Source organism: Bubalus bubalis, chromosome 24 (assembly GCF_019923935.1).
Source record: "Bubalus bubalis isolate 160015118507 breed Murrah chromosome 24, NDDB_SH_1, whole genome shotgun sequence".
NCBI classification, from domain to species: domain Eukaryota; kingdom Metazoa; phylum Chordata; class Mammalia; order Artiodactyla; family Bovidae; genus Bubalus; species Bubalus bubalis.
In genome coordinates, this window is record NC_059180.1 from 26,699,288 (window position 1) to 26,712,272 (window position 12,985).

Sequence of the window (12,985 nt, forward strand, 5' to 3'; positions counted from 1 at the left end):
AGATGGACCTTTGTTGGCAAAGTGATATCTCTGCTTTTACTGGTGGAGGTTACTGAGTGTATTCAGTACATGAAAATTCATCAAGCTGTACATTTAGAATAATGTGCACTTTTGTGTATATATATTTTGGTTAAAAAAACATTTAAAAATATAGGCAAAAGTTAGGAAATAAATTTTGCACACCTATGAATACAGACTCTTTATTAAAAGCTACTATACTAGAGACTGTGTGCCCACAAAGCACCTTCAATCATACATGAATCAGAATCCGCGTGCATACTACACTTGGGATTTCTGGGGTCAGTCTAGAGCTATTCTAGCAAAAGATATCCATCCAAAATAAGTCCTCAAGCAAAACTAAGTAAAATGAATCCACCGCATCGTGAATAAATCTTCACACATGGCCTCTTATCTTCTCTCAGCACTCGAACTGTAAGTCACTGCATTTGGAACAGTTTGATATTTTTAAAAATGTGTGTGTTTGGGGGTCATTCTGCCTCTAGACCATAAACCCCATGAGAGCAGACAAAGCTGACTCTCCCCTCATACTTTGCAGAGTACACACAGCAGGCACTCAAGCACTACCTGTTGAATTAATGGACAGATGGAGGACTGAATGGGAAACGTCTGATGGATTTTACTTACTCATTCTCTCTTGCTCCACCAGGGATTACAAAGTGATAGCCAACTAGTCTGACTGCTCACACATTCTTCTGTTCAAGGCTGAAGACGGGAGCACCGCCTTACACTCATGCAGGGTTTCTGAGCCTCAATGCACTTTCTCATCTATTTATCAAATCGCATCCTCAAAACCCAGTCTAGCGAAGGGCAGGGTTTATTGGCATCATCTGGCAGAAATGCCAAAAAAGACACAAAGAGGTGAAAGTCAGGGTTTGCCCCTTGACAGAGTCGGCACTTGAACCAAGATGCTCCAGAATATTACACTCTTCTACCCCCTCGTCCAGCCCCCAGGCCAGCTCTCTGACAACTCACAACATCCCAACACGTGTTGTTGGGGGAGGAGGGCACAAGGTGGTGAGGACCACAGAGAAGGGAAGGCAGATGATTCAAAACCGTGCATGACCTACACCCCAGGCAAAAGGGAAGCCGGCTGACCAAACTGCAGAATGCATGGTTCTGTTCCTGTGGAGGACGCTTCTTTCACCACATCCTGATGCCTAAAACTCATTAAGAATTTGCATATTCTGGGAGTACACTAACTAACGGCAGGGAGAGAAGGAAGGAAACCTCCATCACACAGGGGAAGGTAAACGCAGTCTAGATGAAGAAGTGCTGTGAATAAACCACATGCAGATCACTGAAAAGAACCACAGACACTTATTTTTAGCTTGGCACAGTGAACACACACATCTTCCAGGCAGAGGCTGCAAACTTCTCAGCCCTAAGGGCCGAGTCAGGTGTCCCAGGTGAAGGAAGAGATCTTGGGTGGGGGGTGTCTCAGGAACCTGGAGGATCCCAGGAAGCCCATCCTGACTTGGCCAGTGAACAACAGGGAAGAATGTGGCCCCGGGCTGTCAGGTCTCCTGACTTTTTAAGGCATTCCGAACGACCACATCGTCTTCTATCCTAACCCTTACACTTTGATGCATTTTTTATTTTAAGACAGTAAGGGTTAAATAAAACCTACCCACGGGCCAAAAGCACGAGGGCCCGTTTTGCAAATATCCCTCGTGGTGAGGCTGCATCGGGTACGGTGGGAGCAGGGACCATGAGCCGGGAGGCGGTGCCCTATCACCAGGCCCTTCCAGGTAGGAAGGTCCCTGCATCACAGACAAGGAAACCCTGCCCCAGAGAGGCGAAGGGACGTGTGCATGACACACTGGTCCTCCATCCTAACACTGCATGACACGCCTCCTGGGCCCTGCAACTTCCAGCAAGCTGCACTCCCCACAAACCTTACCTCTGGGCTCCCTATTCGACTAGAAGAAAATGAGCTTGAACTCCACAGATGGGGCAGGCCAGCCTCAAGTCTGGCAGTTTTGGGGCGGGTATTAGGAGACTTGAGGGCTTTCAGGCTCCTGAAACACACTATTCCTGGCTCCCATCTAATGGAGGACACCTTTCTCTTGTGTCCAAAAGAAGCCACTGTAGAGTGAACTGGGCTAGGACCAGAGAGGAACCTCTCTGTTGACAGGCCATGGTCCCAACCCTCACCAGCTGGACTGGCCCTGCGGGAGGGCAGGAACACAACTGCCCTATTTCACAAAGGCAGTCCCCGTGCTGGGTATTGTTGGAGTGGAGGGTGGGTGGAAGGGTGGGCATGTCGATGGATGCATGCATGCATGCAAACATGGATAGGAGAGAAGTGAGAGAGCGCAGGTGTGAAGAACAAGGGACTTACTGACTCTGAACTGGGTAGAGACCAGGAACTCAACCTTTGGAGTCACCACCAACCTTCAATTCCTAGTCTGGCTGCCTCTCACCTCTTTAACTTTCATACAACTCATTGCTTTGCTTTCCTTATTTGTAATCAGTGAAACAGAGATGAGACTGCTGCTGCTAAGTCACTTCAGTCGTGTCTGACTCTGTGCGACCCCATAGATGGCAGCCCACCAGGCTCCCCTGTCCCTGGGATTCTCCAGGCAAGAACACTGGAGTGGGTTGCCATTTCCTTCTCCAAGAGATGAGACTAGTAGTCCTTAACTTGCAGGACAGGGATTCAGTAAGATTATGTCTTCTCAGTATCTCCTCAGCCATTGAGAGCAAGGCAAACATTCAATAAACAGAAGTCCTCCTAGTCATCAGGATCACAGTTACAATGTCTGTACCCCTTGGGTAGGGGACGTCTGCATCAATTTTTCTGCCCCATGAGGTCAACTCCTTTGGGCTTAAACCATGTGACTTGTGGCCAAGGATTACAGCAAAGGATCCCCTGGGAGGAGAAACGCTTGTCATTAACATCCCTGGACACATCAGCCTGGATTAGATGCTCAGATAAGCCAGCAGTCACCTGCCTGGGACAAACCAGGGCTGAGACAGAACAAATCCATTTTGCTGCCCTCAGAGGCCCCTGGAAGGGGGGATCTCCCCCTTCCCCAAAGGCTGGAGATGCCCGTGGGGTCCTGCTCCTTGCCCATCAGGCCGGGTGTCTGAACTCCCGGACTCTGATACTAATCACACCAGCTCCCTGCTCACGACAGCAATGATGGGCTTAAGGGACACACACACACACACACACACACACACACACACACACACCTGCCCTCTCCCTGCCACCTTCTTTGTTAAGGCTCTGGCTTTCGATGGGGGAAGGGGCAACCCTAACCTCAGGGATCAGAAGGACAGAACTCGATCGGTATCTGCGGGCAAACGGACAGTTTCTGTTGCAGGCAGAAGGAAGGAAGTGCCCGAAAGACAGTCAGACTGCGTGTTCCTGGTGACACCTCCGGCTTCATCCAGGGTCCTGGGGGCAAGTCATGGGTGAGCTGAGTGGCAGGAGGCCCGCTGACCACGAACGAAAGGCTGTCCCTCTGGCCAAGGAAGCCTGTGTAGCACCCTCTTCCCCTCCTCCCCTGGCAGGGGGAGCTGAATTCAAAACACCTTCTTCCACCAACTGCACTTCCAGCAATTCAGGTTAAATTATTCCCTAAGGTGCATGATACATATTTCACTAATGGGTGATACCTTCTTTTTCTGGACCATAAAATCCTGTCCTCGGGACTGGGCAAATTGTGACCGAATCAATTACCTATGTGCCTCCTTAAATGAAGTCTGTGGTTCCAAGGTTGGGGACCTTCTCAAGATGCTTAGAAGAGGGAGGTTATGGAATAGAATGATTCAGAGTACAGACTGCCAGGGTTCAAATCCCAGCTCTGCCATTGGTACTGTGACCCTTGGGAAAACTGTTTTAAGCTCCCCACATCTCAGTTTCCTCACTGTAGTGTGAGGTTTAAATGAGCTAATATTTGTGAAACACCTCACACAGGGCCTGGTTCTATTAAGCATCATGATTGTTGGCTGTTGAAACATAATAGTACATTCCTTGAAGAAATAAAATACATAAGGAGGACTAGAACAATTCCTGGTAAGCCATAACTGCTACAGAAGCATCACTGCATTATTATGATTACCCTCCTGAAAGTGAAAAGTGGCAGTTGCCCAGCTGTGCCCCATTCTTTGCCACCCCATGGACTGTAGCTCACCATGCTCCTCTGGCCATGGGATTTCCCAGGCAAGAACACTGGAGTGAGTTGCCATTCCCTTCTCCAGGGGATCTTCCTGACCCAGGTATCGAACCTCAGCCTCCTGCACTGCAGGCAGACTCTTTACTGTCTGAGCCAGCAGGGAAGCCCTTCTACCTCATCTCATTATTCAGGGGTCTGATTCAAGAAAACCTGCACATCTGCTCGTTTTCTAGGGCTGGCACATTTTTATGAATCTGCAACAAGGAAAGTGACATGAAGATTTTCAGCAATGACCCAGCTGCATATAGGGTTTTTCAAAGACCTCTACAGACAAGGCACTCTGAAATCTGGACATTGAGTGGAATGGGGCAGTCCTAGGTCTGGATTCCAGTTCTGCTGCTCCTCAGCACAATCTTAGCAATCAAGCTGCTTTTCTACTCTGAGCCCCATTTTCCCCATCAAGTAGGGACAGTAACAGTGCTATCCCACAGAGTTGAGAGGATTCACTGAGACAGTGAGGCAACATCTGCAGAGCCCTCATTATCCCCACCATGTAACAGGTACCCAGTTCAGTTCAGGAGCTCAGTTGCGAACGACTCTTTGCAACCCCCTGGACTGCAGCACGCCAGGCTTCCCTGTTCATCACCAACTCCCGGAGCTTGCTCAAACTCATGCCCAGCATGTTGGTGATGCCATCCAACCATCTCATCCTCTGTCGTCCCCTTCTCCTCCTGCTTTCAATCTTTCCCTGCATTAGGGTCTCTTCTAATGAGTCAGTTCTTCACATCAGGTGGCCGAAGTATTGGAGTTTCAGCTTCAGCATCAGTCCTTCCAATGAATATTCAGGACTGATTTCCTTTAGGATTGACTGGTTGGATCTCCTTGCAGTCCAAGGGCCTCTCAAGAGTCTTCTCCAACACCACAGTCCAAAAGCATCAATTCTTTGGCACTCAGCTTTCCTTTGGAGAAGGCAATGGCACCCCACTCCAGTACTTTTGCCTAGAAAATCCCATGGACAGAGGAGCCTGGTAGGCTGCAGTTCATGGGGTCGCTAGAGTCGGACATGACTGAGCGACTTCACTTTCACTTTTCACTTTCATGCATTGGAGAAGGAAATGGCAACCCGCTCCAGTGTTCTTGCCTGGAGAATCCCAGGGATGGGGAAGCCTGGTGGGCTGCCGTCTATGGGGTCGCACAGAGTCAGACAAGACTGAAGTGACTTAGCAGTAGCAGCTTTCCTTTTAGTCCAATTCTCACATCCAAACGTGACTACTGAAAAACCATAGCTTTGACCAGACAGACTTTTGTTGGCAAAGTAATGTCTCTGCTTCTTAATATGCTGCCTAGGTTTGTCATAGCTTTTCTTCCAAGGAGCAAGTGTCTTTTAATTTCATGGCTGCAGTCACTATCTGCAGTGATTTTGGAGCCCAAGAAAATAAAGTCTCTCACTGTTTCCATTGTTTCCCCATCTATTTGCCATGAAGTGATGGGACCATATGCCATGATCTTAGTTTTCTGAATGTTGAGTTTTAAGCCAACTTTTTTACTCTCCTCTTTCCCTTTCATCAAGAGGCTCTTCAGTTCTTCTTCACTTTCTGCCATAAGGGTGGTGTCATCTGCATATCTGAGGTTATTGATATTTCTCCCAGAAATCTTGATTCCAGTTAGTGCTTCATCCAGCCTGGCATTTTGCATGATGTACTCTGCATATAAGTTAAATAAGCAGGGTGACAATATACAGCCTTGATGTCCTCCTTTCCCAATTTGGAACCAGTCTGTTGTTCCATGTCTGATTCTAACTATTGCTTCTTGACCTGCATACAGGTTTCTCGGGAGGCAGGTCAGGTGGTCTGGTATTCCCATCTCTTTAAGCATTTTCCACAGTTTGTTGTGATCCACACTGTCAAAGGCTTTGGCGTAGTCAATAAAACAGAAGTAGATGTTCTGGAACTCTCTTGCTTTTTCTATGATCCAACAGATGTTGGCCATTTGACCTCTGGTTCCTCTGCCTTTTCTAAATCCAGCTTGAACATCTGGAAATTCTCGGTTCACATACTGTTGAAGACTGTACCCAGAAAACTGGTGATTTCTAGCCAGGAGACCGTAGTCTCAATTTTGGATGCAGCCCTTTCTTTCATCCTGAATTACTCTATGTGTCTGAGCAATGAACATCATGCATGTAAAGCTCCTAAAGAATGCCTGGCATACAGTCGTCACTCCATAAATGTTAGTACTCCCCTCTCCCCCACATTCCATCCTGCTCCAAGGCTGACACACAGAGGAGTTGGACGCATTCTACTGCCTTGGATTACAGTCAAACCCTACTTGGCTTGGAAAAATGAGTAATTGCAAAAATTTGCTTATTTTCAAACATACGAAGAGTTTCTTTTTAAGAATAATGGCTCACATTTGAGCATTTATTATGTGCCAGGCACAAACTAGCTCACACGTCTTTCTACATTTCATCCTCACATAACCCCATGAGGTGGCCCCGATTTTCAGAGGAATGAAGTTAGAATAACTTGCCCAAGATCCCAGGGACGGCCCAGAACAGAGCCAGGATCTGAACCTGGCAGGAGCGGACCCAAGGGTAGTAAACAGAGGCCTTTGTCCCCTGAGTATCCCTCCCTGTGGCTCAAATGGTAAAGAATCTGCCTGCAATGCTGGAGACCTGGGTTCAGTCCCTGGGTCGGGAAGATCCCCTGGAGAAGGGAATGGCAACCCACTCCAGTACTCTTGCCTGGAGAATCACAAGGACAGAGAAGTCTGGCAGGCTACAATCCATGGGGTCACAAAGAGTCAGACATGATTTAGAAACCAATGCCTTTCTGTCCCTTGTACCAGGGCCTGGCACAGGTTTCCTGTGACTTTTCACCTGCTCCCACAGCCCTTCCTTTGAGCTTGGGTTTTATGAGGCTGAGTTTGTATTTACTTTTGCATTTTCCTCAAAGTATTTTCTCTTTGGTTCTGGTAGATAGGGATTGCAAGCAATAGAAGTGGGAGATGCAAATGAAAAAAATGGAGGATTTATCATAAGTGACAAGTCTTAGGGCGGAGTTGACCAAGCTAGAGACCAGGACAGCCCTGACCCTGGGCAGTCCAGTTATGACGGCACCATGCATTTTCCTCTTTCCGCATGTAGATTTATGGCCCCATTGATCATAAATAGCTCTGGGTGGGAGGACAGACACTTGCTTAAGGATATGTTGTTTTCTGGGGAAATACACACACACACACATACACAACGATGTCAGATATCTGCTCGAGATCAAAATAATTTCCTTTTCTATTAAGAGGATGGATCAAAGTTGGACAATCCCCAGCAAATAGGAACTTACAGTTTGGCTTCCTATTTGCAAAGCAGCAAGCATCTGTCACTCAACCTTCTGGAAGGTTAAAATAAAAAGAACTGATGAACTAGAGAGAACGTCTAAAGTGTAAGAAGACTGGAAGGAAAGTGAATGTAATACTACATATACATATATGCATATAATAATTTCTACTTTTATTTATCTATTTTATTTAACATTTTTCAGGATATGATTAAGCAGATGGCCGCATTTGCATCAAGATAAATATTGTTCAATGATGCATATTTCTGTATACAAAGTGTAATGCACTGCTCAAGCAAAATAAAACTCCATTGAGAGTGTGAGAAAAACGAACCATCAATAAACTACCCTCTGTTCTCTCTGGTCTCAAAACATTTGGATAGAAAGAAAAGCTACGCCTCTGAGGCTGTTAGAACCAGAGGCGATCTGGATACAGTGAACCAATTTTTCAAAGTCACTGCCAATGTCTGAAAAAGTCCTGAGTTATCTGAGTAATGTGAAGTATGAGGAATTTCTGCCGAAAAATCAACATTTCAAAGGGGTCAGACAACACAGAAAGACCATTCTACTTTAAGTGTGTGTATGTGTGTGTGTGTGTGTGCCTGTGCCTGTGTCTGTGTGTGTCAGGACAATAAAAAATTAGGTTTCTTAAATGAAACTTACTGGGTAATAGTTTATCTAAGGATTCAAGCAATAATGTGAGAACTTCAGAGGATCACTGGAGGCAAGGGGAAAGAAAATAAACATTCATTACATTAACACACAGCTCCTTTCATTCTCCCGCAAACTGATTCAGAACCTGTAGTGTGATCTTTCTGACACTCTCCTCGACGTTTTCCCTCCCTTTATAAGTGAGCCCATCTGTTTCCTACATTCTGAGATGACAGTAAAACCCAGAGCGTACTGAAGACCCCATGAAGGAATGAGTGCCATAGCCACGGAACTCAGCTGCCATCCGCCCAACAATTCTAATCTGTAAGAGCTTTGGGAGAGGCTGAGAGGCAAAGCCTGCAAATCTTTCAGGGAAATGCCCGTCTCGCCACCACCCGCAAGCTCTCTGGCTCTGTCTGCTTGAGAAACTGGGTGTTTCTTCTTGGCTTCTCAAAACGCACCAAAACGACAATCAGGCCCTTCCACTGGGATGCAGCTCCCCAAACAGAAAAAGTACAAATGCAGAAGCTCTGGAAAGGTGAGCACGAGGAAGCAGCTAAGTCTAGTTTAGAAAATAACCTGAACACAGTGTCGGCCTGACACTCTTTGAGACATACCCACCACCACCACCACCACCAGAGCTGAGTCTCTCTGCACCCAAAACCACAACTGCCCACCCCACCCTCTTCAGAGCACAGAGATGAAGCATCATCTCCTGAGCATGCGCCTAACCAGCTCTGGAAAATCACCGGGATTTTTTTTTTTTAAGTCCCACTCCCCAATCTCCCTCCGAAGCATCACGCACCAGCAGCCAGTGCGGGGTCTGCAAACAGACCGCATGTTCTGAGGGCCTCAGTGGCCTGCCCAAAGGGTCTGGTCCTCTCCTCCTAGGCTGCAATCTAAGCTCAGGCAAAGCCGGACTTTGGGAACAGCCTGCCCCCTTCTGGTCTCCTTGAGCTCCGTGGAAGGGCAGGGGCTGGGTGGGCACAGCTACAGGAGGATGGGCCCCCGGCTCCACCCTGCAGGTCTGCGCTGTGATTTCAGGATCTGACAGGGCACGGGGGTAGACATCATCAGGGAAGGGAAGAGCAAGGACACGGACAAACAGATTAAATATCCAGTACAAATCCAGGTGAGACGGCAGTGAACAATTGCATGGTAGACAGCCACAAAGAAGGGGGGAAGACAGAAAAAAGGGGGACAAAAAATACAGGTGTGTCTATATCGGAAGAAACTGAGACCCTGGGAGGTGTGTGTAGGGGGACAGTCACTGAACTTGCAGACGAGAGCAGAGTTTCAGAAAAGCAAAGCACCTCAACTGCTGGAACCGGCATTCCAACAGGAATAGAAAAGGAAAAGAGGCATACTCCCTCCTACCTTCCCAACTGCTAACCTCAGCGCAGCCCAGCTGGAGGATAAGAGAAGAAGACGCAGAACTGAACACCCAGAGAGCAGGTGTGGACGTAGGATCCAAAATGTCAGAGACCCAGGAAGGAATCAGCCAACCAGGCTTGCTTCCCTCCCTCTACTTGTTTCAACAGGTGGTATGTGCATGGGGAAAAGCACCTCCTGACGCCCATCTGGACCCCAGATGCAAAGGATACAGTTAGCCCCACGCTTCCATGGCCATCCTGCATGTTCCCACACTGGGCTAGCAGTGCATGTCCTGAACCTCCTCCCACCCCACCTCCCTGAAGGGCTCCGACTCCAGAAAGAACTTCTAATTGCATTTCTGCCCAAACACATCACTATCCACTCCTGGAGTTCAAAGGCAGTGTCTGAGAGTACCCTTTGCTACAAATAAGAGGCATTCGGAACATTCTGGTTCCCCACCGGGACTCTCACTCCATCCTCCTCCCCCGGGACGGGGAAAAGACTTCTCCCTGCTACCCACACAGACCAGCCAGCAACGTGAAATGCCATCACATCACGCCTTGGGCTGGCTCAGCCCACAGACACAAAGAACTGCACTCTGGCAAAGAGGGTCGCCTCTCTGCCTCCAAAGAAGTTTGGCAGATCAAAGGGCATCACGCTGTATCTGAAGGCAGCCTTCAGTGAAGGCTCCCAAAGTGACAGGTGATAGAGACATGCATTCAGTGCCTAAGAGCCTGAAATTACCCCCTGGTGTCTAATGTCCCCAAGGGTTGGGAGAAGCTCTGTGGGCAAGCAGCAGGGATGAAGATACAGACACATCAGGAAGATACAGACACATCCGTAAGCTTGAAGACAGACACGCCCACAGGATGCTGAGACCCTGGCTCAAAGGTGGGGACTCTGACCTCTCCTGTGTGCTCTGAGTTCAGTGGGCTAAGCAAGGCGGGCCAAAGAAGGTGTGAAGGGCCTCCCGGGAGAGGTCGGGGGCAGGGTAGAAGACACCCAGATGGCCCCAGAAGATCTGCGGAGGGAACAGTTTCAGAGCCTGGATTGTTCACACCCAAGGAGGTGCAAAGTAAACCCACAGAAGCCTAAGTTGAGGTGCTGTGATCTGATACACAGCTGGTGACAGGAATGAGCCACACACTACGACAGAGAGCTGGACACAAACGCCTAGGAGAAGGGGCCATGCCCCGATACTGGAGACAGGGAACCAGGAGAGAGCAAGGTTAGACATGGATAAGGTAGAGACAGGAGTCTCAGGCATCCAGGGATGCAAAACAGGAGACTCAAAGTAAAACCGGGAACTGGAGACAGAGTTTTGACTCCGGGGCACGGGTGAGGACTTGGGATCAGACCCCTCTCAAGCCAGGCAAAGACAACGAGGCAGCAGATGGAGGACTGAGTGGTGTGCACCCAGCTAGGCAAAAACCAGAGATGCGCTGAGCACCACCGCCGGAACAGCGGCTGCGGATCCCGGCACGGTCCAGGCGCTCAGACCCGGAGTGAGGCAGCAACACCCACAAGCACAAAGCAAGTCGGGGCGCCCAGCTAGAGTGACGGGGACAGGCACACAGCCAGGCTCCGGTAACCCCCAAAAGCGCCTCCTTGGAGATAACTTCCCAAGACCCCCAGGGGGCAGTCCTCAGACTCGGGATGGGGCAGGGACCCAGCCCCGGCTTCCAGGGGAAAGAGATGTGGGGCCAGAAGGCTTGGGGAGTCCCGATCTGATGAGTGGGGTTCAAGGGCTGGGGGTTGGGGGGGCGTGGGGTCCGGCCTCCTGCCCTCCGTTTTCCCTCCCTCCATCGCTCCCTCCAGGACGCGAGCCGAAAGGGCATCTTACCAGCGCCCGCGCGGCCAGTGCCCCTCGGCTGGCCGGCTGCTGCGCGCGGGCTGCTCCGGGGCCGCCTCCCCGAGCCCGCGCCGGGGGCCCCCGTCCTCCTCCTCCGCCGCCGCCGCCGCCGCCGCCGCCTCCTCGGGCTGCAGCCGGCTCGGCGGGCAGGTCCCGGCGCTCACGGCGCGGGGCCGGGGCCGGGGGCGGCTGCTCCGCACCGCCGGCCGCTGCGCCCCCGCGGCGCTCCCCTGCCCCGGAGTCGAGGCTGCTGAAATTCCACACGACCAGCGTCTGCAGCAGCAGCACGGTGAGAGCCGCGAGCAGCGCCGAGTGCGAGCGCCGGGCCAGCCTCCGGGCGCACGGCGCCGCCACCATCTTCGGAGCACGGCGGACGAGCGGGGCGCGGGGACCCGGGGCGCTCCGGGCCGCCCCCGCGCTCCCCGCGGCTCCCGCGGCGGCCGCCGCCGCCGCCTGGGCTCCCGCTCGGGCCGCCGCCGCCGCCTCGGCTCGCCGCTGCTCCTCCTCCGCCGCCGCCGCCGCTGCTGCTGCCGCCGCCGCCGCCTCCACCGCCGCGGCGCGGAGTTTTCAGACGGGCAGGGACCCGGACGTCACCAGGAGGAGGGGAAGGCGGGGAGGCGGGGAGCCGGAGGCCGCGGAGGGGGGCGGCGGGTGCGCGCGCTCGGGCGGGGCGCGCGGGGAGGGCGGGGGCCTCGCCCGCGGGGCTCCCCCGCCCCGCAGCCCCTGCCCCGGGCCCAGGGGCGCGGGGGCTGGGGGCACGGGGCCGGGGGGACGTGGGCCGGGGCGGAGAGGGGCGGGCCTGGGGGCGGGGCGAGGGAGGGAAAAGAAGGAGGGAGAGGAAGGGGGCGGTGGCGAGCAGAGAGGGCCCCGGGTCCCCCGGACCCCGGCGGGAGTGGGTGGGGGGAAGGGGGACAGTCCCTGCCCGCGGCCGAGGAGACGAGGCCGGAGACATAAAAGGAAGAGGGAGCTTGGGGTGAGGGCGGGCCCGCTCAGAATCTAGGGGAGGTCGGGAGGCTCGGGGGTCCTGAGATCCAGCCTTCCATGTGGGAAGCAAGCACGAAACAGCTGAGTGGAGAGAGCTCCCCGCCTGGAGTTTGCGGTCCAGGCGTCTTCTCTGGGCAGAGACTGCTTGGCAGGTGGAGACGCGAGAAACGTGTCAGGAGTGTCTGAGCCAGGGAAGGGGTTCACGCGGCCGATCCCTGGATCCCTAGCTTGAAGGGGAGGGGAGGAAGCTAAACCGGAATGTGCGTGACTCCTGAATCACACCCGGTCCCCTAATGCCAAAGATGTACTAAGTGCTTCATTGAGTCACTTCTCTGATCCCTAAGGACCAACAAGCCAGGAGACTTCCAAACCCAGTTGGCAAGCAAGTGCTTTCCTGGGGGAGAGAGAGAGACTCCGTGGAGCTCCTCAACCCTCAGGCTGCAAGCCCCAAAGGCTGGTCCCTGCCTTCCACCAGGTCCTTCTCATCCACCCTGAAGCTCGCCTTCCTGACTGCCTGAGAGAACAAGTGGGTCTTACCTCTCAAAGTCAAGTTCTTTCCCATCAAGGCTGGACTGTCCTGGTGACCTTGAGCCAGGAACTCCTCCCTGGGCCTGAGCGTCCTCCTCTGTCAATGAGGGTTTAGGCTC

The 12,985-nt window shown here is 52.0% G+C and overlaps 1 protein-coding gene across 1 annotated transcript in view; it reads right to left on the minus strand.

Moving 5' to 3' along the window:
• XYLT1 (xylosyltransferase 1) overlaps positions 1-11,799 on the minus strand; it is a 347,704-nt gene extending 335,905 nt beyond the window's left edge. Inside the window, exon 1 of the mRNA XM_025274755.3 lies at positions 11,346-11,799. Within this exon, the coding sequence (XP_025130540.3) occupies positions 11,346-11,711 (366 nt within the window). The 5' untranslated portion in view covers positions 11,712-11,799. The remainder of the gene's footprint in view (positions 1-11,345) is intronic.
• Between the last annotated feature and the right edge of the window lie 1,186 nt (positions 11,800-12,985).